General features: G+C 44.3%; 5 protein-coding genes across 6 annotated transcripts; 3 read left to right on the top strand and 2 right to left on the bottom strand.

Annotated features, from left to right (window-relative positions):
• The first annotated feature begins 11 nt into the window (after positions 1 to 11).
• Positions 12 to 2921, top strand: LOC135343296 (beta-1,3-galactosyl-O-glycosyl-glycoprotein beta-1,6-N-acetylglucosaminyltransferase 4-like). The gene is made up of 3 exons (XM_064540294.1): positions 12 to 234; positions 1465 to 2386; positions 2549 to 2921. The coding sequence occupies exons 1-3, from the start codon at positions 163 to 165 to the stop codon at positions 2854 to 2856; spliced, it is 1302 nt and encodes a 433-aa protein (XP_064396364.1). The 5' UTR covers positions 12 to 162; the 3' UTR covers positions 2857 to 2921.
• Positions 2922 to 3653: 732 nt separating this feature from the next.
• Positions 3654 to 9549, bottom strand: LOC135343284 (uncharacterized). Its single transcript, XM_064540281.1, has 6 exons — positions 9467 to 9549; positions 5996 to 6073; positions 5424 to 5945; positions 5036 to 5359; positions 4583 to 4921; positions 3654 to 4166 (listed from the first exon to the last, which is right to left on the bottom strand). The coding sequence occupies exons 2-6, from the start codon at positions 6069 to 6071 to the stop codon at positions 3778 to 3780; spliced, it is 1650 nt and encodes a 549-aa protein (XP_064396351.1). The 5' UTR covers positions 6072 to 6073; positions 9467 to 9549; the 3' UTR covers positions 3654 to 3777.
• Positions 6074 to 9433, top strand: LOC135343277 (uncharacterized protein K02A2.6-like). The gene has a single exon (XM_064540272.1). It carries the CDS (start codon positions 6277 to 6279, stop codon positions 9217 to 9219), a length of 2943 nt encoding a protein of 980 aa, XP_064396342.1. The 5' UTR covers positions 6074 to 6276; the 3' UTR covers positions 9220 to 9433.
• A 421-nt stretch (positions 9550 to 9970) lies between the features above and the next one.
• On the top strand, positions 9971 to 11671 carry LOC135343289 (arylsulfatase-like). The gene has a single exon (XM_064540288.1). The coding sequence runs from the start codon at positions 10016 to 10018 to the stop codon at positions 11543 to 11545; it is 1530 nt and encodes a 509-aa protein (XP_064396358.1). The 5' UTR covers positions 9971 to 10015; the 3' UTR covers positions 11546 to 11671.
• Positions 11672 to 11842: 171 nt separating this feature from the next.
• Positions 11843 to 22306, bottom strand: LOC135343271 (protein transport protein Sec16A-like). Of its 2 annotated transcripts, none has more exons than XM_064540266.1 (16): positions 22162 to 22306; positions 22023 to 22085; positions 20857 to 21416; positions 20574 to 20741; positions 19087 to 20310; positions 15612 to 18923; positions 14829 to 15266; positions 14510 to 14619; positions 14304 to 14357; positions 14006 to 14161; positions 13600 to 13768; positions 13028 to 13523; positions 12656 to 12719; positions 12511 to 12594; positions 12303 to 12365; positions 11843 to 12077 (listed from the first exon to the last, which is right to left on the bottom strand). In XM_064540266.1, the coding sequence occupies exons 3-16, from the start codon at positions 21395 to 21397 to the stop codon at positions 11934 to 11936; spliced, it is 7023 nt and encodes a 2340-aa protein (XP_064396336.1). In that variant the 5' UTR covers positions 21398 to 21416; positions 22023 to 22085; positions 22162 to 22306; the 3' UTR covers positions 11843 to 11933. The 2 variants fall into 2 exon arrangements, with proteins under 2 accessions (XP_064396336.1, XP_064396337.1); XM_064540267.1 differs by having other exon boundaries at positions 19087 to 20307.
• Positions 22307 to 22328: the final 22 nt, after the last annotated feature.

Below are 22328 nucleotides of genomic sequence, written 5' to 3'. Positions count from 1 at the left end.
GGCTAGGGACATTTACTGGGACAAAAAGGCTGGGAATTTTGACTCTAATACCCTTCCATAATCTAGTACAATGAATAGTCTCTGCACAATAACATTTGAAGAAGAGTAGCTTCTGCTTTTCAAGTGAGGTGAAAAAGATTATAGGTCTAGCTGCTAGTTATAATGATAGTTACAAGAAGAAAGCTGTTTGTTGGAGTTGTCCTTACCAGTCTTGGATGCATTGCCTGCATAGCAGTGAGTTCAATATTCTATATATAAAGGTACTAAGTAGATCTATATGTCTTGCGAGTGCGACATTTTCCTAGAGGGAACATTCCTCCCCCCCAAAAAAATTTGCTCGCGAGACTACTTAGTATATATGGGGTTCCATTTGTGTCAAATAATTTTAGTAGACTACATGTCAAGAGCACTATAAATGTATGAGGGTATTTACTAAAAGCGTGAGGGTAATTACTAAAAGCATGAACCTCAGGGGTATTTATATATAATTATAGCTTCCAATCCAGGTTGCATGCATACTTGCTTTGATTTGAGGCTATTATTTCCAAATTATAGTGTATAAGGCATAGACTAAATAAGCCTAAGCTCTGAAGGCTATATACATTTGTGCCAACAGAATTTACTGTGTAATTATCGGTATATAAATACACACAAGCTTTATATCTTCATGCATGCATTTACCATAACTACTATAATGGAGTTTGTAGAATCTTTGACAACACATGAAGAAAAGATAGTGTTGAACATTACAATAATGTATGGGAAATGTTCATACACATAAGTAGTAAAACAGACCACAGTGCATGTGTATACATATTCCATATAAGGAACACGTGTACACATATTCCATATAAGGAACACGTAACGCTCTACGCTTTTACTGGTGCATGTGTTGCAAAGATTCTGCAAACTCCAGTACTCTCATGCTTTTAGTAATAAATGGCTTGATGCTTTACTACAGAATCTTTGCAACACATGAATAAAAGTGTTGAGCACTGGGGTTCCTTATATTAAATGCTCATACATTAAAACAGACCACAGTGTGTACATGCACGTATTCCATATAAAGGAATGCGTGGCGCTTCTACGCTTTTATACTGGTGTGTTGCAGCAAAGTCCTGTAAATAAATACCCTCATGCATGCTTTAGTAATAGTTATGATACTGTCTACTATAATTATATATCAAGTCATGCTTTTACTTAATATATATATCGCGGCCATGGATGCATGCAATTACAATAATCTTGTCATGAATATTTTGAGACGGCACCCCATGCATAACCTAGAGCTATTTCCAATATTGTGGGAGGCTAAGAAATTCCATGTACGCATAAGATCCACAGGGAGGCACTATATATAATGTATGCTCATATGATGCATGATGCATGTAATTATGTGTATAATTATAGTTGTGTATACCTTTTATTTAATACATGTTAATTTCTACTTTCATGCACATGCAGTGTTTGAAGCACGGACGTACTCCACTCTTGTGGACAAATCACTTCCCCCGTGACTCTCGCATGATGCGATGTAATTCTAGTATCTACAATTTGAAATTCAATGAATTCAACTGCTCGTTGCTCTTCAAGGGTGATGCAGAAGAAATTGCAAAAGATAAATCGATCGATAAAAAATCCAAATGGCCAGTTCCATCAGATGATGAGTTCTACAAACTTGCTGACAGTTGTGACTGGATAGAGAAAGAGTTGGATCGAGATTACTACGTGTCTGAGCAAGAACGGCAATTTCCACTAGCATTTGCTCTAAGTGTATATCAGTCACCTTATCAGATATTTCGGTTTCTCAAAGTTATCTATAGACCTCACAATTTGTACTGCATTCACTATGATAAAAAGTCCAGCGAACCATTTAAGAAGCTGATGATCACCATTGCTGCTTGTCTGCCCAATATGATTGTTCCCAGCAAGATTGCTGATGTTATATGGGGCTGGCATACTATAGTCGATGCTCAGATGAATTGTATGGAAGATCTCTACGAGCTGCGATACAAATTTCCTTGGAAGTATGCAATCACTCTGTGTGGGAAAGAAGTTCCCCTGAGAACTAATAAAGAAATGGTTCACACTTTACGCAAGTTAAACGGTACATCGTCAGTACATGTAATGGAAAATAAAAAACATGAAATCAAATATTGGACATATAAATTTTCCCTTTCTGGACGCTCAATGGTGCAGTTGAAGGAAAAATTGGATCCAGTACCGTTTAATCTCACAATGGCCAAAAGTATGGCATACTACGGGTTATCAGAGACGTTTGTTAACTATTTATTGCACAATGAAGAGGCTGTTAAGTTTCGGAGATTTATGGAGGATACTAGAATACCTGATGAGCATGTTGTTGCTACCCTCTTCAATCGAACAGGTATATGTCATATACAGAGCTTTTATAGCAACACATTGTTAGTGAGAGCTAGCTAGCCTGCATTAGTAAACCAGTAGGTTTTACATAAGATTGACAGTGCAGTTGTGTGTGTTTTCAATTATTATGTGAGTCTATAGATTTACTGGATGCATATACATGCAGGTGTACCTGGTGGAAGAGATGAAAGATATGTACATCTTATACCCATAACTTCCTCCTATTTGTGGCTTTTCTCCACGGCAGAGAAGAAGCTATGCACTGGCTGGAATGTGCACAATATTTGTACCATAGCAAATGGCGACCTACAGCAACTAGACTATACGTTCGATCCTAAGAAATATCATCAAACTTTCTTCCACAACAAGTTTTTCATTGAGAGAGATCGGGCAGTGATGGACTGTGCTGAGGAAGAGCTCCTCAGGAGAAACAGAGAAGAATGTTTGAGTGACAATGCACTGAGCATGCACTAGTTAAATTTTTTATACAGTTATATATTTAATTATGACTTGAGAAACCAAATTATCTGATAAGGGAACTGAGTGCAAATATGTTTTTCTGCAGTAACCTATGTTATGTTTTTATTCAGGCACAGCTGTTTGTGTAAGGTGATAAAACTTAAAGTCATAACTCACCTATCTATGTCCATGTTTATTTCTCGGGACATCGATGGTGCGCATGCGCACAAGGGCGGGGATAATACTGAGCCAGCCAACAAACAAGTGAGACAGTAAGTGAGCCACAGGCCATTTGCCAGAAAACAATCTCTAGAGTTTTATGGTTGTTTAACTTACAGTGAAAGCTGTTGCAATCTCTTCAAAATCTTTCATAGCATCATCTGTTTGCACAAACTTTCTATTCAACTTATGAGCCAACTGTTGGAAGTGCTTACAACTCACCACTTCAATCTAATCTAGATAAGTCTTTAAGCTATGTCTATCAAATAATAAATGTTCTTAGTCGTAGTGTACCAGCACAATTAAAAATGCATTTTGTAGCCCTTTGTAATGTCTGTCTAATGGTGTGTTTAAATCAGTAGAGATAGAGAAAGTTCTATTCTCTGAGAAAAGCCATTACCCAACCGAATCATAGGAATTTGGCCTGTTTTCTTATACTAACTTTGAGTCGTCATAACTTGAGTTTCGATAGTGTACCAGCACAATTAAAATTGCATTTTGTAGCCCTTTGTAATGTCTATCTAATGGTGTGTTTAAATGGAAGGAGTTGGGAGTACACCAACAAAGAGTTGAGGTTGAGGTCCACCCACTACTTTAATCATGTAGTAATTATGATCTGAGCAAATGCGCACAACATTTTAAAGCACACAAGCTGTGTCTACCTATATATACAGTCAAATAATATAACAATGTTCTTCAATCGTCATAATTTGCTATTCACACTGAGACGGAGGTCACAGCAAATGAGTCCAACTCTTCATAGTCATGTTGCACTTGATCAGGCTCTTCATACACACCTTCTTCAGTAGTGCCTGGGCCATAGAGGGTGTTCTGTGTCATGCTGAATGTGCTTGGTTTGAATCCATAAGCTTCATTGCTATTAGTGGTTATTTCAGAGTTGCCATTGTGTTCTGTAACTATCAAAGTTTTCTTTGTTCTTTTGATGACAATTATGACGATGATAAGCGTGATAACAAATATAATCATAAGAAGTATAATCACTCCAAGTTCTACAGTCTCAGGAATGGAGGAAGGAGTGTTGGGAGATGGGGTAGTAGTATTGACAGGAGGATTGACAACAGGAGGATTGATAACAACATCAGTGGCTGTATGTGTGGGGAGAGAGGACATTAATATGAGAGTGAAAACTATGTGTTGATACATGTATAAAATTGAGTGCAGAGAATACACAGTATAGTGGGTATATTTCGAGGGTACAAATTAATGTTTGTGGTTTTCGCTGATTAAGCATGCACTGCGAACATTTTATACCCACGAATTTATTATCACATGCATGCTGCTATTTCGCAAAAATTAAATCCGCAAAAACTGTTCCAAAAGCATTTTCTTTATACCATCGAATTATACACGCTATACGGTACATGTAACTGCTAATGGAGGCCGAAATCTAGCCACCAAAAATATCAGCTTCCCATGGGCTATTACATTGAAGTAGGTACCATCAGACAAATGCTCTGACCCCAGTATACAACTACATGTGGATATAGTATACTGCACTCACTCAAGACAATTGTTTGCACGAGGGGGGTGATCATCTGGCTGCTGCTCGATATACAATTGTAAATTCGTGTGCCAGTCGTAAGTGGATCTCTTGTCAGATTCACAGTCAGTGTGCTGGTCAAACTTGGTATAGGTTGTGCCCCTCCATTCTGAATAAACATGTCTCCTTGCTCGGACGTGATGGAATTAACTAAGTCATTGGATAGTTCATTGTTAGATAGTCGCCAAATGATCGAAGGAACAGCCATTGAAGGAAGGTAGCCAGAGAGAAAGCACCTCAACACTGCACTGTCATCACTGGCTGTAACTTGAATCATTCCATTCTCAGCTTGTATAGTACCTGCAGGAGACATTAAACACATTGTACATCACATAATACCACACAATCAGTATAGCTGTTGCTCTATGCTGTACTTTTAATAGGCTTAGTGATATAGCCCTCTATCATAATTACCTGGCAGTGAGAGAGTGATATCAAGACTATTTGACACCGGTGGTGTTCCAAATGTTCCACCGAATGTGTGAGTGGCCAGACATTGGTAGGTACCGACATCATTACTGCTGAGTTGTGATAGCTCCAGAATACTAGTCCTCCCAGCATTGAGTACTCGTGCTGGAGGGAGGGGGTCACCAGTAAGCCGAGTCCAGGTCCAGACAAACCGTCCCTCAGTGACAGAGCAGGACAGGCTGAATGAGGAGTTGATGGTGGGTGGGGAGATGGTCCCTACAGTGTCCGGGGTGAAGGTGATGGGAGGAGGAAGGTTGGGGAGGAGTACAACTGGAGGGGTGGAAATAAGAGTAAGGTACATTGTTAATTAACAGTTATTGTATATTGCCTGTACCTGATTCTGATGTGCATATCTCCACCTCAGTTAAGAGAAGCCAGTCGATCTGTTCAGTGTTTGAGAATTCGAATATAATTGTGATGGTATCACTGGCAGAAGAAAAAGACAGTGATTCTGGGATAAGGGTGACACTTCGTCGTCCATTATCATCCAGGGTCAAGTCATCATTACCCTCCAGTTGATATAGATGGTCACCAGATGGTGAGATTATTCTGATATTGTAAGGTAGTCCAATTCTTCGAGAGGGAATGTTGTAGAAGTAGAGATTGAGTCCCTCCACGTAAGCAGTGTCCGGAGCCGTAGTAAGAAGAGTGAATGTGATACTGACAGTCTGATCCCAAGCATGGCCAACAAAGGTACCATCATCAAGAGTTTGTGAGCCCAAGACTTCATCACCTAGTTTATCACTACCAAAGAATGGTCCAAGACACTGTCCATTTGATGTACAATCACCCCGTGTGCTCTGTCTCCCAAAGTCACTGGGGAGTGGGGTAATCATGTACTGTGGCCATCTCCTGTCTGTGTGTGTGTGTGTGGTGTTAGCAATGTACACACATCAAGTTAATTACCTGTTGGAGAACACAATCCATGAACTGTAGACGTAATAGCCAGAAATACCAATATCTTAGCTATTGTCAATTGCATCTTGTAGTGTACTGAGTATTTGTTCTTATTGTATAATTTATGTATTGTGACGTCATCATTTACTTCCTGTGTTGCTGTATTTATACTTGAGTTTTGTCATTAATATCAGTCTCTTTGTGCAAGTAATTCTGAATGATTGTTATTACTTATCGTGCTTGAACTAACTAAGTCAATACACGACAGTGGCGACGAGGACTAACGGATCATGGCAACTACGCTGATGGGGCACATAGAGGCTTTCGAGCCTGAGGCAGACGATTGGCCGCAGTATGCAGAAAGAATGGAAGAGATGTTCGTAGCAAATGAGATGGTAGGAGAGGGTATGGCCGAGAAGAGACGATCTGTGTTTTTGTCCGTGGTGGGAAAGCGTACCTACAACATCCTGCGAAGCCTTCTCTCACCAGACAAACCTTCCACTAAGACGTTCGAGGAGTTGACGGCAGTACTGACGAGTCACTTCAGTCCACCGCCATCAGAAGTGATCCAAAGGTTCAGATTCTATGGCAGATCAAGACAACCAGGAGAGTCAGTGTCAGCGTTCATAGCTGAGTTGAGGAAGCTGACAGAATATTGCAACTTTGGAGCATCATTGAATGCAGCGTTGAGAGACCGAATAGTCGGCGGAATCAACAATGAGGCAACACAGAAAAGACTCCTGGGAGAGCGAGCATTGACTTACCAGAGAGCAGTAGAGATTTCCCAGAGTGTGGAGACGTCAGACGCTAACCTAAGGGAGATGAAGCCTGTCCCTATCAAGACAGAGCCAGTATTTCAGATTGGCAGGGAGAGACAAGAGACTCAGACAGCCAATAAACTGACACAATGTTCACGCTGTGGTACTGAGGGACATTTACCGACTACATGTCGGTTTAAAGACAAATATTGCAACTTTTGCAAAAAGAAAGGCCACATTGCTCGAGTGTGTAGAAATCGACTACAGCAGGCAGAGGCATGGAGGCCCAAGCACTCAAGAAAGAACGTTCGATACCTAGAGGAAGAAACTACTTCAGAGAGTGAAGATGCCGAAGACTACATCAAGATGGTGGCTGATATCTCTCAAGTCAAGAGGAGAGAAAGGTCACCACCCATCAGAGTAACAATGTCTGTGAGTGGGGTAGACCTAGATTTTGAAGTAGATACAGGTGCCTCTGTTAGCCTCATGGGAGAAGCTGATTACTCTAAGTTGTTCCCCAAACACCCACTAGTACAATCTGAGGTCAGACTACAGACTTACTTGGGAGAACCTATCTCTGTTGTTGGTAGTGTTGTGGTTAAGGTTGAATATGGAGGTCAAACCGCTGACTTACCACTGATTGTTGTCAAGGGAAATGGTCCCACATTGCTTGGTAGGAATTGGTTGAAGGCTATTAGGTTGGATTGGCAGTCTATCTATTATACTGAGCCTGCTGGGTTGCCCAAGGTACTAGAGAAGTACAGTGAGATATTTGAAGATGGCCAAGGCACCTTCAAGGGGTATGAAGCCCATTTAGAAATCAATCCAAATGCCCAGCCTCGTTACAACAAAGCCAGGACCATACCTTATTCTAAAAGAAAAGGGGTTGAAGATGAACTAGACCGCTTAGTTGCTGAGGGCACACTGGAGCCCGTTGAGTACTCCGACTGGGCAGCACCCATAGTGGCAGTATTGAAGGCCGACAAGAAAACTATCCGAATTTGTGGCGATTTCCGAACAACTGTGAATTCAGTATCGAAACTGAACCGTTACCCAATACCGAGGGTAGAAGATCTGTTTGCCGGTTTAGTGAAAGGAAAAACATTTTCTACCATTGATCTTAAACAGGCGTACCTACAAATGAAGCTGGACGCTCAATCTCGGAAGTACGTAGTGATCAACACTCACAGAGGCTTATTTAGGTACACTCGCTTGCCTTATGGTGTCAGCTCTGCACCAGGCCTCTTCCAAAGGGCAATGGAGCAGATGCTCCGTGGCATTCCAGGTGTTGTCGTGTATATGGATGACATTCTGATCACAGGCCAAACCAATGTCGAGCATTTGAACTCGTTAGAAGAGGTGCTGAGAAGACTTACCGAAGCTGGACTGCGAGCTAAAAAGACCAAATGCCACTTCATGGAGCCGCAAGTTGTTTTCCTTGGACATGTTGTGGATGAGAAAGGGTTACACCCTATGCCGAGCAAGATGAAGGCTATCCAAGAGGCACCAAAACCGAAGAACGTGACAGAGCTCAAGTCCTATTTAGGATTGCTAACCTATTACGGAAAATTTATGGGGAACCTGTCCACTACTCTAGCACCGCTATACACCCTGTTGAAAAAGAGCACAACGTGGAATTGGTCTACAGACCAAGAAGAAGCGTTCCAAAAGTCCAAACAGTTGCTAACCTCCTCAAACCTATTAGTTCGGTTCGACCCAACACTGCCGATTGTGTTGGCATGTGATGCCTCTCAGTACGGTATTGGGGCAGTACTCGCCCATACGATGCCAGATGGTTCCGAACGACCAGTTGGATACGTCTCGAGGACCTTGAACGATGCTGAAAAGAACTATGCTCAGCTAGAGAAGGAAGGGCTAGCCCTCGTCTTTGGAGTCAAGAAGTTCTATTCCTACTTGTTTGGGCACCCCTTCACACTGATCACAGACCACAAACCTCTGTTGGGACTACTGAGTGAGTGCAAGTCTACATCACCCCAAGCATCAGCCAGAGTAAAAAGGTGGTCACTCTATTTGTCGATGTTCGAATATATGCTCACTTTCCGGAACACTACAGCTCATGCAAACGCTGATGCATTGTCACGCTTGCCACGGGCCAAGCAACCCAAGAAACATCTCAAACCAACTGAATTAGTATTATTGGCAACGCATCTCGAAAACTCTCCTGTGTCCGCGGAACAAATCGCTGAAGCCACACGGAAGGACCCGGTGCTCTCCATGATATCACAATATGTGAATCAGGGCTGGCCTAGAGCAACTATCCCCGGTCAACCACAGCTGAGAGCGTATTTTGACAAGAAGAATGAATTATCGACCTTCGAAGGATGTTTGTTGTGGGGATCCAGGGTCATAGTTCCAAAGCCGTGCCAAGAAGCAGTCCTCACACAATTACACGAGGGACACCAAGGAATTGTCCGAACGAAGGTTTTAGCCCGGTATGACCCCTCGTTCGTATAATGGACTTATAAGTTAAAACTGTGACATTTAGTTGATAGACCTTCAATGTAAGGGGGAAGGAATGTAGTGTACTGAGTATTTGTTCTTATTGTATAATTTATGTATTGTGACGTCATCATTTACTTCCTGTGTTGCTGTATTTATACTTGAGTTTTGTCATTAATATCAGTCTCTTTGTGCAAGTAATTCTGAATGATTGTTATTACTTATCGTGCTTGAACTAACTAAGTCAATACACGACACATCTCTTGGCTATGTACGACACGTATCAATTGAGCCTACTGCCAGATGTTCAGTTTATACAAGCCCCCCCTCCACTATTGTTAGCTAAGGATTCTTGTAACCACAACTGGGAGCAATAAAACAACACAAATTCTTGTGTAATGAGCTCTTACAAAGTGCCGTAACACCATCAGTATTAGCATGTAATATTGAGCACCTTCCTACGGCTATCCCTGGAGATGAACTATGGAGGAAGAAGAGCAGTGATGCCAGTGTACTGGTGCTTTTGTAGCCGACAATAGTTTGGTACTTCATGCATTGAGTCTGCATGCACTGGTTGTCAGTACTCTGCACCTCAACACAATGCTTGTCAGAGCCTGTAGTAGCATTAACAATAGTCAGAGGGTGTCTAGACAAATAATAGCAGACTTACCGTGACTAGACTGCAGACGGAAAGCCTTTAGGGATTAAATATCTCTAGTTAAAAAGTTAGTGTGAAATAGTAAAGTATAAAGGTGGGAGGGGCTGCCTTGTGCAAAAAACGCGTGGGAGTGGCTGCTCAACACCAAACAAGATGGTCAAAATGAACGGCAAACTCTTTCTTCTGGTGCTGATCTTTAGCTGTGTTGCTACTTCTACGGGACAAAGGACAAGCTCTCAACCACCCAACATTCTATTTCTAATGGCAGACCAAATGAGAGCAGATCTATTGTCATGTACTGGAAACAAACTCTCCAAGACTCCTAACCTCGACCAGCTTGCTACAGAGGGTGTACGTTACACAAACGCCTTCAGCACTACCCCAACTTGCACTCCAGCTAGAGCAGCCATCCTCACAGGTCTGTCTCCATGGTATCATGGAATGCTGGGCTATGGACAAGTAGCCAATCGATACAATTTTGAAATGCCAAGAGCTTTGTGTGATGGTGGTTACTACACTTGCTCTATTGGCAAGGATCATTTTGGTTGGAATAGTACCGCTAACGATGGAATCGACCACGGCTATCATCAAACAGATCTCTACGATGGTCTTGAGAATGAACTGGACAATTACGATCGATGGCTTACAACGGAGCAGCCGGGTGTGAACCCCATGGCAACTGGACTGGGATTTAACGACTACAGAGGGGCTGCTTATGCACTACCTGAGTACTACCACCCAACGGCCTGGGTTGGTAGAGGAGCCACATCTTTTATTGAGTCATACAATCGTACAGATCCGTTCTTCCTGAAAGTGTCCTTCCATCGACCTCATAGCCCCTACGATCCTCCGGAAAGATGGATGGAAAAATTCAACAGAGATGACATGCCTCCACCGTATGTCGGAAATACTTGGGACAAGGAATATGCTCAAACATACGATGAACCACCCCCTCCAATGTGGAATGGAGACATCGGATTGGATGAGGTCAAGCGATCACGACAAGCCTACTACGCCAGCGCTGGTTTCGTCGACGAATGGATTGGAAAAATTTTACAAACTTTGGACAGAAAGGGACTAAGAAACAACACTTTTGTCTTCTTCACAGCCGATCATGGTGATATGATGGGAGACCATTACCTCTGGCGCAAAGGGTACCCCTATTATGGATCGGCTCATGTGCCAATGTTGCTAAGTTGGCCACCCTCCATGGATACTAAAGTGTCTATCAAACGAGGCACTGCACTCGACGTGGTGACTGAGCTTCGAGACATTCTACCAACTTTTCTAGACGTTGCAGGCGTGAACATACCCGAGACAATTAATGGAAGCTCTTTACTTTTAACTCTCGAGAAATCTACTCCGAATTGGCGAGAATTTATCGATCTAGAACATGCTGTCGTTTATAACGAGACTATTCATTGGAATGCGCTTACTGACGGACAAATAAAATACATATTTCGAGCGTATTATCCAGACGAGCAGTTGTTTGATTTGTCCAAGGACCACATGGAGCTAACTAACCTTGGCTCTGATCCACAATGGAAGTCCACTCTGTTGAAATGGAGAGGAAGAATGGTTGCACAGTTTGAGAAAGAAGGCAGGGGAGAGGAGTGGGTGAAAGATGGAGTACTGCAGAGGAGAGAGAAGACACAAGTCTACTCACCTAACTATCCTGGGTGAACATGCATCCACCAACTGACTGTTTAATACTGTGTGTAGATCTATATAGAAGTTTTTTTTACCATGATAAGCTTAATTATGCATGTGTATAATTTTAAATTAACAGCTATAATTATAGCGAATGACTTTACCATTTAATAAGTAAAACGCAGATCGAAGCAATAATAAGTTAGTAATCTATAGTTACTGTACACAACCACTGATTCCTATAAATGTTCCCCTTATTCAATTATACCGTCATTTTGCATGACAGTAACGTCATGCAATCCATGCAACTAAAGAATTTCGCAACAAAAATGAAGTACAATAATTTCCAACACAATAATGATTATACCACAAAACAGTGAAATATGAAATAGAAGTAATAATTGTCTCTAATAAAATCAATCTATTGCCATTGTCCACCCATTTGGGGTGGGGCTTGTCCTGGCGGCTGCCTGGAAGTGGGTGGGGCTTGTTTGACAGAGGGGTATCCCCTCGGACCACGGATCCCTTGTCTTAGTCGGTTGTAGCCGGCAGACGAAGTGGTAGTCTACAAGGGGAGAGGAGGATAAAATGGAGCCAATAAACATGGTACATCACAATTTAGTATAATTTAAATTACGTAATAGGCAAACAATAATCATAACATCTAGAACTAATACTGCTCAGCTGCATAACTGAACGTTTTCCTCCACTTTTTGCCATCAAAGAACGGGAGCTACGTACATGTGATTAATGGTACTCCCATGCAAAGTGCAGCTGCTCATTGATTCACCTGTTTGCCCATGTATCTGCTGACCTCCTGAGACGTCTCACTCATCATGCTCACTGTGGACATCTAGTGTGTGTGTGTGGGGGGGGGGGTGGGGGTGAGTGTGTGTGTGTGGGGTGTGTGTGTGTGTGGGGGGGTGTCAGTAAAACACAAAGATTGAACTAAACTACATATACTTCAAATGCAGATAATTGCAATTGTAGAAACTCACTGAATCGTCCTGCTGTTCGACCTTTGACCCAGCCGGTCCCACTGGAAACCCACCGACCGGAGCAAAAGCACTCGGATTGAAAAACTACAGAGAGTGGGTAATGGTTACATACATGTAGCAATGGCCATTCTTCACAGTAACTTACTTGTGGAGTGGAGTCACCTGTGCCCTGCTGCTGCTGTGGGAGTGGCTCGTTGGAAGAAGGGGCTCTGCAATGATAATTATTAGGCACAAGAGATAAGATACATTGTACACACACTGGTCAGTGGTGGCTGGTATTAACCACCTCTAGACAAAAATAAACATAATATATCTTAGGCTTAATTAGTTCACCAGATAAAAGAGCAAATTAAGTGTGTGTGTTGAATTGAGATTGAAGCCATCACTTTGCAAATTCTGGGGACATCACTGCTCTCAAATTAAAATACAGCACATCATTTTTGAGGAGAAATATAATTATGTATGCTGCCTGTAACTGAGATGCTTATCTAAGAAGGTACCCCTCCATGATACTCACCTCACAGGTTGTTGTAGCTGCTGGTGCTGGTACTGCTGGTCCTGAAAGCCTTGCTGGTAGTACTGCTGTTGAGCTCTATCTTGTGGCTGTGGGGGGTGGTCGCTATGGAGCTGCTGTGACCCCATTGGTGGCTGTGGGGGGTTATCACTATGTGCCCCCATTGCCAACTGTGGGGGGTGGTCACTATGCAGTTGCTGTGCCCCCATCGGTGGCTGTGGGGGGTGGTCGCTACCTAACTGCTGCGCCCCTATTGAGTATACTTGTTCTTCATAATGTTGGGTTGATGGCGTCGGCCCTGTCTGTGTAGTAGTGTACTGATGACTGTTGTGCGGTGCCTCGGAGGTTGGCTGTTGAATGACCTCTCTGTGCTCCATTGCCTGGTTGCCATGGTGACTTGTCGGCATTGGATGGTTGTCATGGTGACTGGTGGGCGGCTGCTCTGTATTTGGTTGCTGTGGTGTCTCCCTGGACGACGGCTGATCCGAACTGGTAGAGTCTGAGAGAAAAAAAACAATATTTTTAATACACAAACTACTGCCAATAAAAATATTTGTACTGCAACAATTTCACACCTTCAGTGGGTTGCTGTGGAACGAAGAAGGTTCCCGGGAACTGCCCCCCTAACATTAAGGGGGCACCCAGTGGGCCGGGGGGAGGTAGGGAGCCACTCTTAGCAGTGCCATCAGGGTTAAGGACATCCACGTACTTCGAGCGTGCTCCAAGACGACCACGTTTAAAACCCTAGCAATAAACCAGACGGAGCAACATAGCTTACATATGTATGTAGATTACACAATACACATGGGAAGTACAGTGTATGCTGCCTAATTGTACTGTCCAGATCACATGTACACGTATGTACATTGTAGCAGTACACGGGGGGACACATAATTATTGCACACATCACACAGTTGTACTAGCAGCTGTACGGCAAACGTGGCAATACTTAAGTTCACACATTGACAGAAGGTTGCTTACTAGTCTAGAGTACTGGTTGGACTGGTTGGAGGTAGGGGCTCCCCCCTCAGTGGCCACGCCCACACTCCCACTCATGCTCTCGGGCTGTGATGGTGTGATGGATGTGGAGCCCATCAGTTGAGAGTCAGACGGTGGAGGAGGGGGCGGGGCTTCCTCCTGTGAGGGGGGAGGGAGAGAACGTAAACAGTAGACATATAATTATATACTAAACAGGAATGTAGACAATCATACTAGACAAAAACCTCTCAACGAAGACAATCTGTATTTATACATTATTTTTATTTTTGTATTTGCTGACCTCAGCATCTCCGGTAGAGTCCACCCATTTCTTGAGTTTATCGTCCCACATGATCTGTACAGAGACAACATAATTATTGACTAAAGTTATGATTGCAAGGACCATTTTGAAAACTACTAATAATTTTGTATTCCTAATTTCCTTGCCACTTTTTTCACTCGAAATTATGCACACTAGTTAGCTGCCAAGCCACTAGAAATACTCACACTCTTGTCCTTGTCGTCAGGGAGGTGAGCCTGGTTCTTCATCTGGGGTAGGATATACTTCCAGAAGCCCCAACCACTACCACCACCGCCACCAGACTTCTTGGGCGGCTCTGTGTGTGTGTGTGTGTGTGTGTGTGTGTGTGTGTGTGTGTGTGTGTGTGTGCGTGTGTGTGTGTGTGTGTGTGTGTGTTTGGAGGGTAGCAGGAAGCCATAAATCATAAAAAGCAAATTTGGAGTAGATACCCAAGTACAGTACTAGGAAATTTCCATATTCAATTTCTATGCAAGGACTACGTGTATTACAAATCTACTTTACTACCTTTCGTCTCTTTTTTTTTCTTTTCCTCTTTGTTTACCTCCTTGGTTCCCTGGCTGTCATGTGATTCGACAGGCTCTTGGTGTCCTTGTCCAAGGGTCAGTCCCCCACCTTCCACAGGTTGATTAGCCCAGTGCGGCTGAGCAGGGGGTGGGGCTTCGGTGGGGTTAAAGGTCATCGGAGGATAGTTATTGGGTTCAGAGGTTGTCTGCGATGGCTCAAAGGTCATTTGCTCTGTACCCGTTGATTCGTACGTCATCTGTGTAGAAGTGGTAGGCACATAGTTGTTAGGGTCAAAGGTTGGAGCTTCGGAGGGGATGTAAGCCAACGGTTGGTTGCTATTGGGTGCAAAGTACATTGACTGAGGGGCAACAGTAGGGTCAAAGGGCATCTGTGAGGTTTGTGGGATCTCTTGTTGAGGCAGCGAGGTCTGGGAATAAGCTGAAGAGATGTGTGTGTAGAGGGTAGAGAGGTAGTGTCACATGATAACCACATGTATGTTGTACAGTCAAATGAAAAATAAATGCAGGCACAGAGATTGCACATTGATTTTATTAAAAAGTATCAGGAGTGCATGGTATACATAGCTATCATCCAGTATGGTGGGGCAAGGACAAGAATCTACCAATACAAGGTACACATGAACGAGAAACTTCACTAAAAATTACTACCCTTACTGCTAAAGCCAAGATTGTACATATGTATACTAGAGGCACACATGCACACAGGTAGGGGGAGCTTCACTATCTATAGTAACTAAACAGTCAAGATAATCCATGCACTCACCTGCCAAAGTATCCTCTTGCTGCATCCCATTGTTGTAGGCCACACCCTCCCACGAGGTGGGCGTGGCCAGTACACCGTGCTCACTCTGTACCACACCAGCTGGCTGCAGATCTTCCTGCACTACCTGTGCTACCTCAGTGTTGACCATCTCTACTTCCTGAGTGGGAGGGGGTGGTTGTATATGGCCAACTTCTGACGTTGGAACTTCTTCACTTTCTTTAGCACCTCCACCCATCGTCGGCAGGGTGAGAAATTGGTTCTGGTTCCCGAAAAACACTTGCCCCGAGTTTTGCTGACCGTATGTTTGACTCACCGAACTAAAGGCGGGGCTCGGACTGAAAACGTGCGGTGTGTAATCAGATGAAGCAATCTCTCTCACACACACATCGAGATTAGCTAGCCACGATGGAAGCTCGTTTTCCACAACGCTGTACGGGCTTGTCAGGTGATGCAGTTTTACAGAGACGTCGACTAAAGAGTTGAGAAATACAGGTGTGTACTGTTTGGGCCCCTTGGCAACGGAAGTGCCAATCTGCTCACAATATCTCAACGCCTGAGCGGTGTAGCCGACTTCCAACAGTTTCAACGCGAATAGAAATTTGTACATTTGGAATCCAGGAAGAGAGAAATCTTTTTTGCTCAAACTCATTGCGTATTCAAAAACTTCCATTTTTCTGAGATTTTGTGGATTAGGGTACACTGTAGCATGTGTGTTAGACGCATCCACGCCGAGGAGAGTGTACTTTGAACTCTGGTCGCCATAGCATCCAAAACGTACGTCACCGAGAAAATAGCACAAATGAGCAGCGTGTAATCTATCTCTATTCAACAGAGTATCGCCCATACTGACAATGGCATTGGTATCGAGTTGAGACTGTCGATTGGCTAGTATCATAGCAAGGTGTTGCCTCCAGTCTCCAGCTCGTTGTAAGCCATCCACTTTGACAGCTGATGGCATTCGGCCTAGCAACAGAGTATAGAATGTCCCGAGCGGGTCCAGTGACGAGAGACTGGCTGTGAACCGATTCACGACATAATTCCGACTTTGTTCGTCCGCCAGCATTAATGCATGACCCCATAGACATCTCGAGCACGCCAATTCCAGGGCATCCTTTCTTTGACCGGCTAAGAGGAGATCTCTCAAAGATGACAACGCTTCTTCTCTGTCACCTGTGCCGAGATGGAGGGAGGAGTTGACCGAAAGGGGGGAGTCCCTAACCAGCAAGTCAGAAATATCCGTGGGTAGAATGACTCCATTTTGTCGGCAAAGCAATAATAGAAATTCCCATAAAAGAGCTTCATCTTCAAGTTTCTTCAAACCCAGACTATCACCAACAAAATTAGTCACTTTTTCTTGCACTTTCTTCATTTCCTTACATGCGTACTGCACCACTGTGCTCTTGGATGTACTGCCTGGTAGGAAAGGCCCAGGGAAAGCTTTCACACATTCGTCAAGTGTTTTACTCTCTGTATCATCATCCTGCATCAAATCCTTCACAAGGGAAATTTCGATTAAGTGTGAGTGTTTCTTTGGCAGTATCGTGACAAGTTGACCTCCAAATCCAAACGAGGCTCGTACATGCGGATGAACAAAAACCTCTGGTGTTTGACGAGGGGTGGGAGGGGGTGTGGTTTGTACAGCTTCCCACGGTTGCTCAGTACCCTGATCAGTGTTGTCGTATCCTTCCAGATAACTGGCGTACTGGGGGTCATATCTTTCAGCATACCCCTCGTACTGCGGGTTGTATCCCTCAGTGTACGCCTCTCTGCCCCCTGCTGGAGGTCTAGCTTGCGGAGAGTTGATAAATGTTTGCCCTTCTTCAAAATAGCTCATTTGTCCTGGAATAACCGAAGTTTCTGCAGGGTTTAATTCGCTCTGAGTGGTTTCAACGGGGTTAAATTCACTCTGGTTTGTGGCGTCCTGTGTTTGTGGGTAGCCATCATTGTAGGACTCATATTGGTCGCCATGGTGAACTGATTGGTTGTAATCAGATTCTGCATATTCGCTCCGGTAATAGGGGTCGTTGTTATAGTAACCATCTTCGTACCCGCTACCATAATAGGGGTCATAGGGTTCAGTTTGTTGGTACTGCGGGTATCTGCTATCTTGGGGTTGTGGTCTGTAGTATCTGTCATGATGGTCATACGGACGTCGATACGGATCGCCATGGTGATCGGGATATGGGTTCCTGCTAGGTGGGCGTGGTCGATAGTACCTCGAGTCATGTGACTGAGGAGGATAATAGTCCGAGGGTTGCCGATAGCGATCGTCAGGATAACGCCCTCCTCCTCTGTCATAATTGTCATAGTAACGGCGATTATAGTCTTCTTCAGGATAGGCATATTGATCTCGGCTGGGTTCGTGTGGAGGTCGATAGTCGTCCCTGTGTGGGGGGTGTGAGTAGTGTGAGGGTGGTTCTTGATGTGTGGGCGGTGGAGCCTGTGCTTGTTGTGAGGGTGGTGGAGGTAGTGACATGTGCGGCACACTTTGAGTAACACCAACAGTAGAATATTGAACAGGTGCAATAACCTCTCCAGCTGTCCTAGGAAAGGCAGGATCTGAGTAAGATTGTGCAGCAGCTAGTGGTGGTTGAAGGGTGGCAGGTTGAGATGGTTGAGATGGAACAGCAGGTCGGGTTTGAACTGTTGGTTGAAATAGCGTACTATTTGGCTGAACAATGTTCTCATTTACGACTCCACTGGGGGGCGGTAGCGCCTGTGCAGGGGGTGGTCCACTGGGGGGCATTGGTTGAGTAATGTTTGCAGGGGGTCCACCACTGGGAGGCATTGGCTGTGTGATGTTTGCAGGGGGTCCACCACTGGGGGGCATTGGCTGTGTAATGTTTGCAGGGGGTCCACCACTGGGAGGCATTGGCTGTGTAAAGTTTGCAGGGGGTCCACCACTGGGAGGCATTGGCTGTGTAATGTTTGCAGGGGGTCCACCACTGGGGGGCATTGGCTGTGTAATGTTTGCAGGGGGTCCACCACTGGGGGGCATTGGCTGTGTAAAGTTTGCAGGAGGTCCACTGGGAGGCATTTGCTGAGTAATATTTGCAGGCGGTCCACTGGGGGGCATTTGCTGAGTAATATTTGCAGGGGGTCCTCCACTGGGGGGCATTGGTTGAGTAATGTTTGCAGGGGGTCCACCACTGGGGGGCATTGGCTGAGTATTAGTAGTCAAGGGTTGAACATAAACCGGATGATAGTTGACATCAGTAGTGTTCATAATGGTGGGACGGACAGACATCGGTTGTGTGTACATTACAGTGTTCTCGTAGACAGTCGTAGGGGGAAGTCCCTGTGGGAGGGCACCTGGGAAAAGGAAAATATAAAGAGCAGATATCAATGCAGAGATTCAACAGGTAGACAAGGACATGTATACAGCATATTAAGCAAGCAGACAGTACTACAGGTAACTATTGGTTTGCCTACAGATTTCACTGTGCCCTGAAAAATACATTGAAAATGCACTTACTTTCTAGAGAAGATCGTGGAGCCATGATAATTTGTTGTGGTGGTAGTGGGCCTTGTGGGGGCGGTGGACCTTGTGAGGGTGGTGGATCTTGTGAGGGTGGTGGACCATATGACGGTGGTAGACCATGTGAGGGCGGTGGACCTTGTGAGGATGGTGGACCTTGTGAGGATGGTGGACCATATGACGGTGGTAGACCATGTGAGGGCGGTGGACCTTGTGAGGATGGTGGACCTTGTGAGGATGGTGGACCTTGTGAGGGTGGTGGGCCTAGTGGGGGTGGTCCAGTAGTAATAGTCTCCCTGCTAGCCTGGCTGGTGAGAGAGGTATGATCAACAGCCTTGGATTCGAGAACAGGCTGAATATCTGTAGGAGCATTGTTGATAATTTCCCAGTCTTTTAACGAACCATTTCCTTCATCACCTACTGATTGTGGTTGAGATTGTGCATCACTAATCGGCATGACAACAGCGGACATTAAACTGGGGGTGGGTGGGAGAAGCCTAACGGGAGAGGCACTCGTGAAATCTTCTTGACTGTTGTTCAATAAAGAGCTGGTCGAATGGTTCAAAGTGTCTTGAGAGGCTGTGATGTTGACTGGCTCTGACGATTGATGCAACACAGGAGGTGTACTAGTCAACACAAATTCTTCGCTACTTGGCACAACAAAACCGTTTGAAACTTCATCGTTTGTTTTCGGCCCTGAAACATTAGCGGCTGTTGGGGCGTTGCTATGCTCGTGAGTCATCGGAGGTGTGTTGTCAGGTGAATTAGTTGGTGGGGACGTATTGACGACAGCAGAATCGATACTGCTTCGTTGAGAGTTTGTGCCAGGTGGAAAATCAGCGTTGGTTAATATTGGGTAGCTCCCCATGAGCATCGGGTGTGCAATATCAGCATTCGAAGGGGGGCGGTCAAACGGAAACGAATCAACCGAGGAAATGGACGGCATTGGATCAGGTGTGTCCGCATTAGAGGGTGGGCGATCAAGTTGTGTGGGTGTGGCTTCCTGTGTCGTTATCGAGGTGAGAGATTGACGATGAGCCGACGAATCAGATGAGAGAATTGTTTGTATAGCTGTAGTTGGGGCACTCATTGATTGTTGTGACAACGACTCCATGCTCCGAGGTTGACCAATGGAGAAGAAGTCATCGGTAGGTTCAGTGGAGCCAAACAGAGACGTTGTGGACAGCTGGGAGGTCTGCCTCTTGTGATGAGGGGCACCTGCTGTGAGGGAGATGATGTTGATTACTCGTAGCAATACATGGATTCAAATTAATGTTCTCTAGCTAGGCACATGTACAAGTCTTGGTCTTGTGATAGTTGTAATGGCTGCTCTAGCCTTTTAATGCTGTATTGGCTGATAATTATGATGAGAAAGAAAGATGTTTTTAGCAATGGTAGATATTATCGTACTCTATTTAGCCTTGTAATAGTTTTAATGGCTGCTCTAGCCTACTGCACTTAATGCTGCTATTACTGGAACTCACTCTCTAGCAAGGATTGGGGTGGGATAACTTGTTCCCACGGAGGATCGCTATTAGACGGTGGTGGACCTTGTGACATGAGTGAGCCTTGTGGAGGGTACAGCTGCATCTGCGACCCTGGTGGACCTTGTGAGGGTGGTGGACCTTGACCGACACGAGCGTGGGGGCCATCTGGAATGAAAAGGTTAATTATTAGCCATGAATGAACTTAGTTACAGATACATAAATACATGAATGAAGTAACTGTACACGTATAAATATTCAATTGTCCACTTGTGCCTCTCACCTTGGATTTCTAACGAGGGACGAGCAGCTGTAATATTTTGTTCCCAAGAAGACAAAGAATCCATTTGCGGAGGATATGATAGTTGTGATGGTGGTGGACCCTGTGACATCTGTGAGTTTTGTGAGGGTGGTGGAGGTTGTGAGGGTACCATCCTCTGTGAGTAATGTGACTCTAGTGCTCCGTGTGTGGGCGGTGGGAAGACGGGTGCTTGTGCAGTCGGTGACCCTAGTGGATTAGGTGACCCTTGTGATGGCACAGGCGGTCCACGAGGCATGTGATGAGATCCTTGTGTGGGGTGTGATTGCACTGGGGGTGGTTCAGCAGAGTATTCATCAAAGAAACTAGCCGCAGCATATCCAGTTCCAGATTGAAGTATTCTATGAGGTCCTTCTCCTGATGTTACATTAGTGGTGAACGATTCTTGAGTGGTCTTGGAGACAAATGCGAATGGGTTGCCTTCATCAGTGGGTGTGCCAGCAGAGAAGTAGGCGGGGCCTTGGAAGGGGGTGGTGTCAGTCTGAGAAGTGGGAGGAGCAGCCATTGCTGCTGTTGATTGGTTCCTGTATGGACAGAGGAAGAGAGTGTGTGACGACCAACTAAATCAGAATGCATTACAATCGGGTACCGTATAGCGAAATTGTCCGCATATTTCGTATTGTAGAGCATCATACAAAATTAAACCTATAAAATTATTCTACGTTCAACGTCACTACCCTGAGCTATACGAATATTTAAAAGTAATTCATACGAAAATTACCCGCTATACGGTATACATGTACATATATGGTGTTACACGTTTCAACACTTACTGTTCACGCAACGTCGCTGATTATTATTATGGTACAATATACTCTCTCTACAATCATCATAATTATTATCGGTGGTACACTCAGACAACCCAGTCTGTATTACCATAAGCTCAATGCTTTAGGTTTCAATAAAGCCTTATAGATGTACATGGTTGCCCACACGTACATGGAACCAGGAAGAACAGAGATAGAGAAAAGGAAGTTTCTTTGACAGTGAATGGTGTATGACAAATACGATGTGAGAACAAAACCTCCACTGTTTTAAACGCTGTAGTACACTTACAATAATACGTATATACATCAATATTTTAATGAAAGCAGACCAGTAATGTGTTAAAATTGACAATGAAAATTTACCTATTAGAATCACAGAATAAGTGCTGACTTGACGATTTTGCCGCTGTTGAAACAACTCTCTCTCTATGGACAAAGAAACAACAGACATGGTGAACGTTTAATCAACAATCAGTCAAGAGTGACTCACTCGTTTTTTTACCTTAATATGATTTCAGACACTCGACGAAGATTATTGTCGAGATTGAGGCATCGATCAAATCACCCACCTTGGATCAATGATCTTGAAGTACGGTAACCGTGAAGTTTCCTGTATCAGTACCGTACCTGAGGGGAGTATGATGATTATACTTTACGACAATCGACGCT

Source organism: Halichondria panicea, chromosome 10 (assembly GCF_963675165.1).
Source record: "Halichondria panicea chromosome 10, odHalPani1.1, whole genome shotgun sequence".
NCBI classification, from domain to species: Eukaryota; Metazoa; Porifera; class Demospongiae; order Suberitida; family Halichondriidae; genus Halichondria; species Halichondria panicea.
Note: the sequence above shows the minus strand (reverse complement) of the source record. Positions and strands in the feature narration are given on the sequence as shown.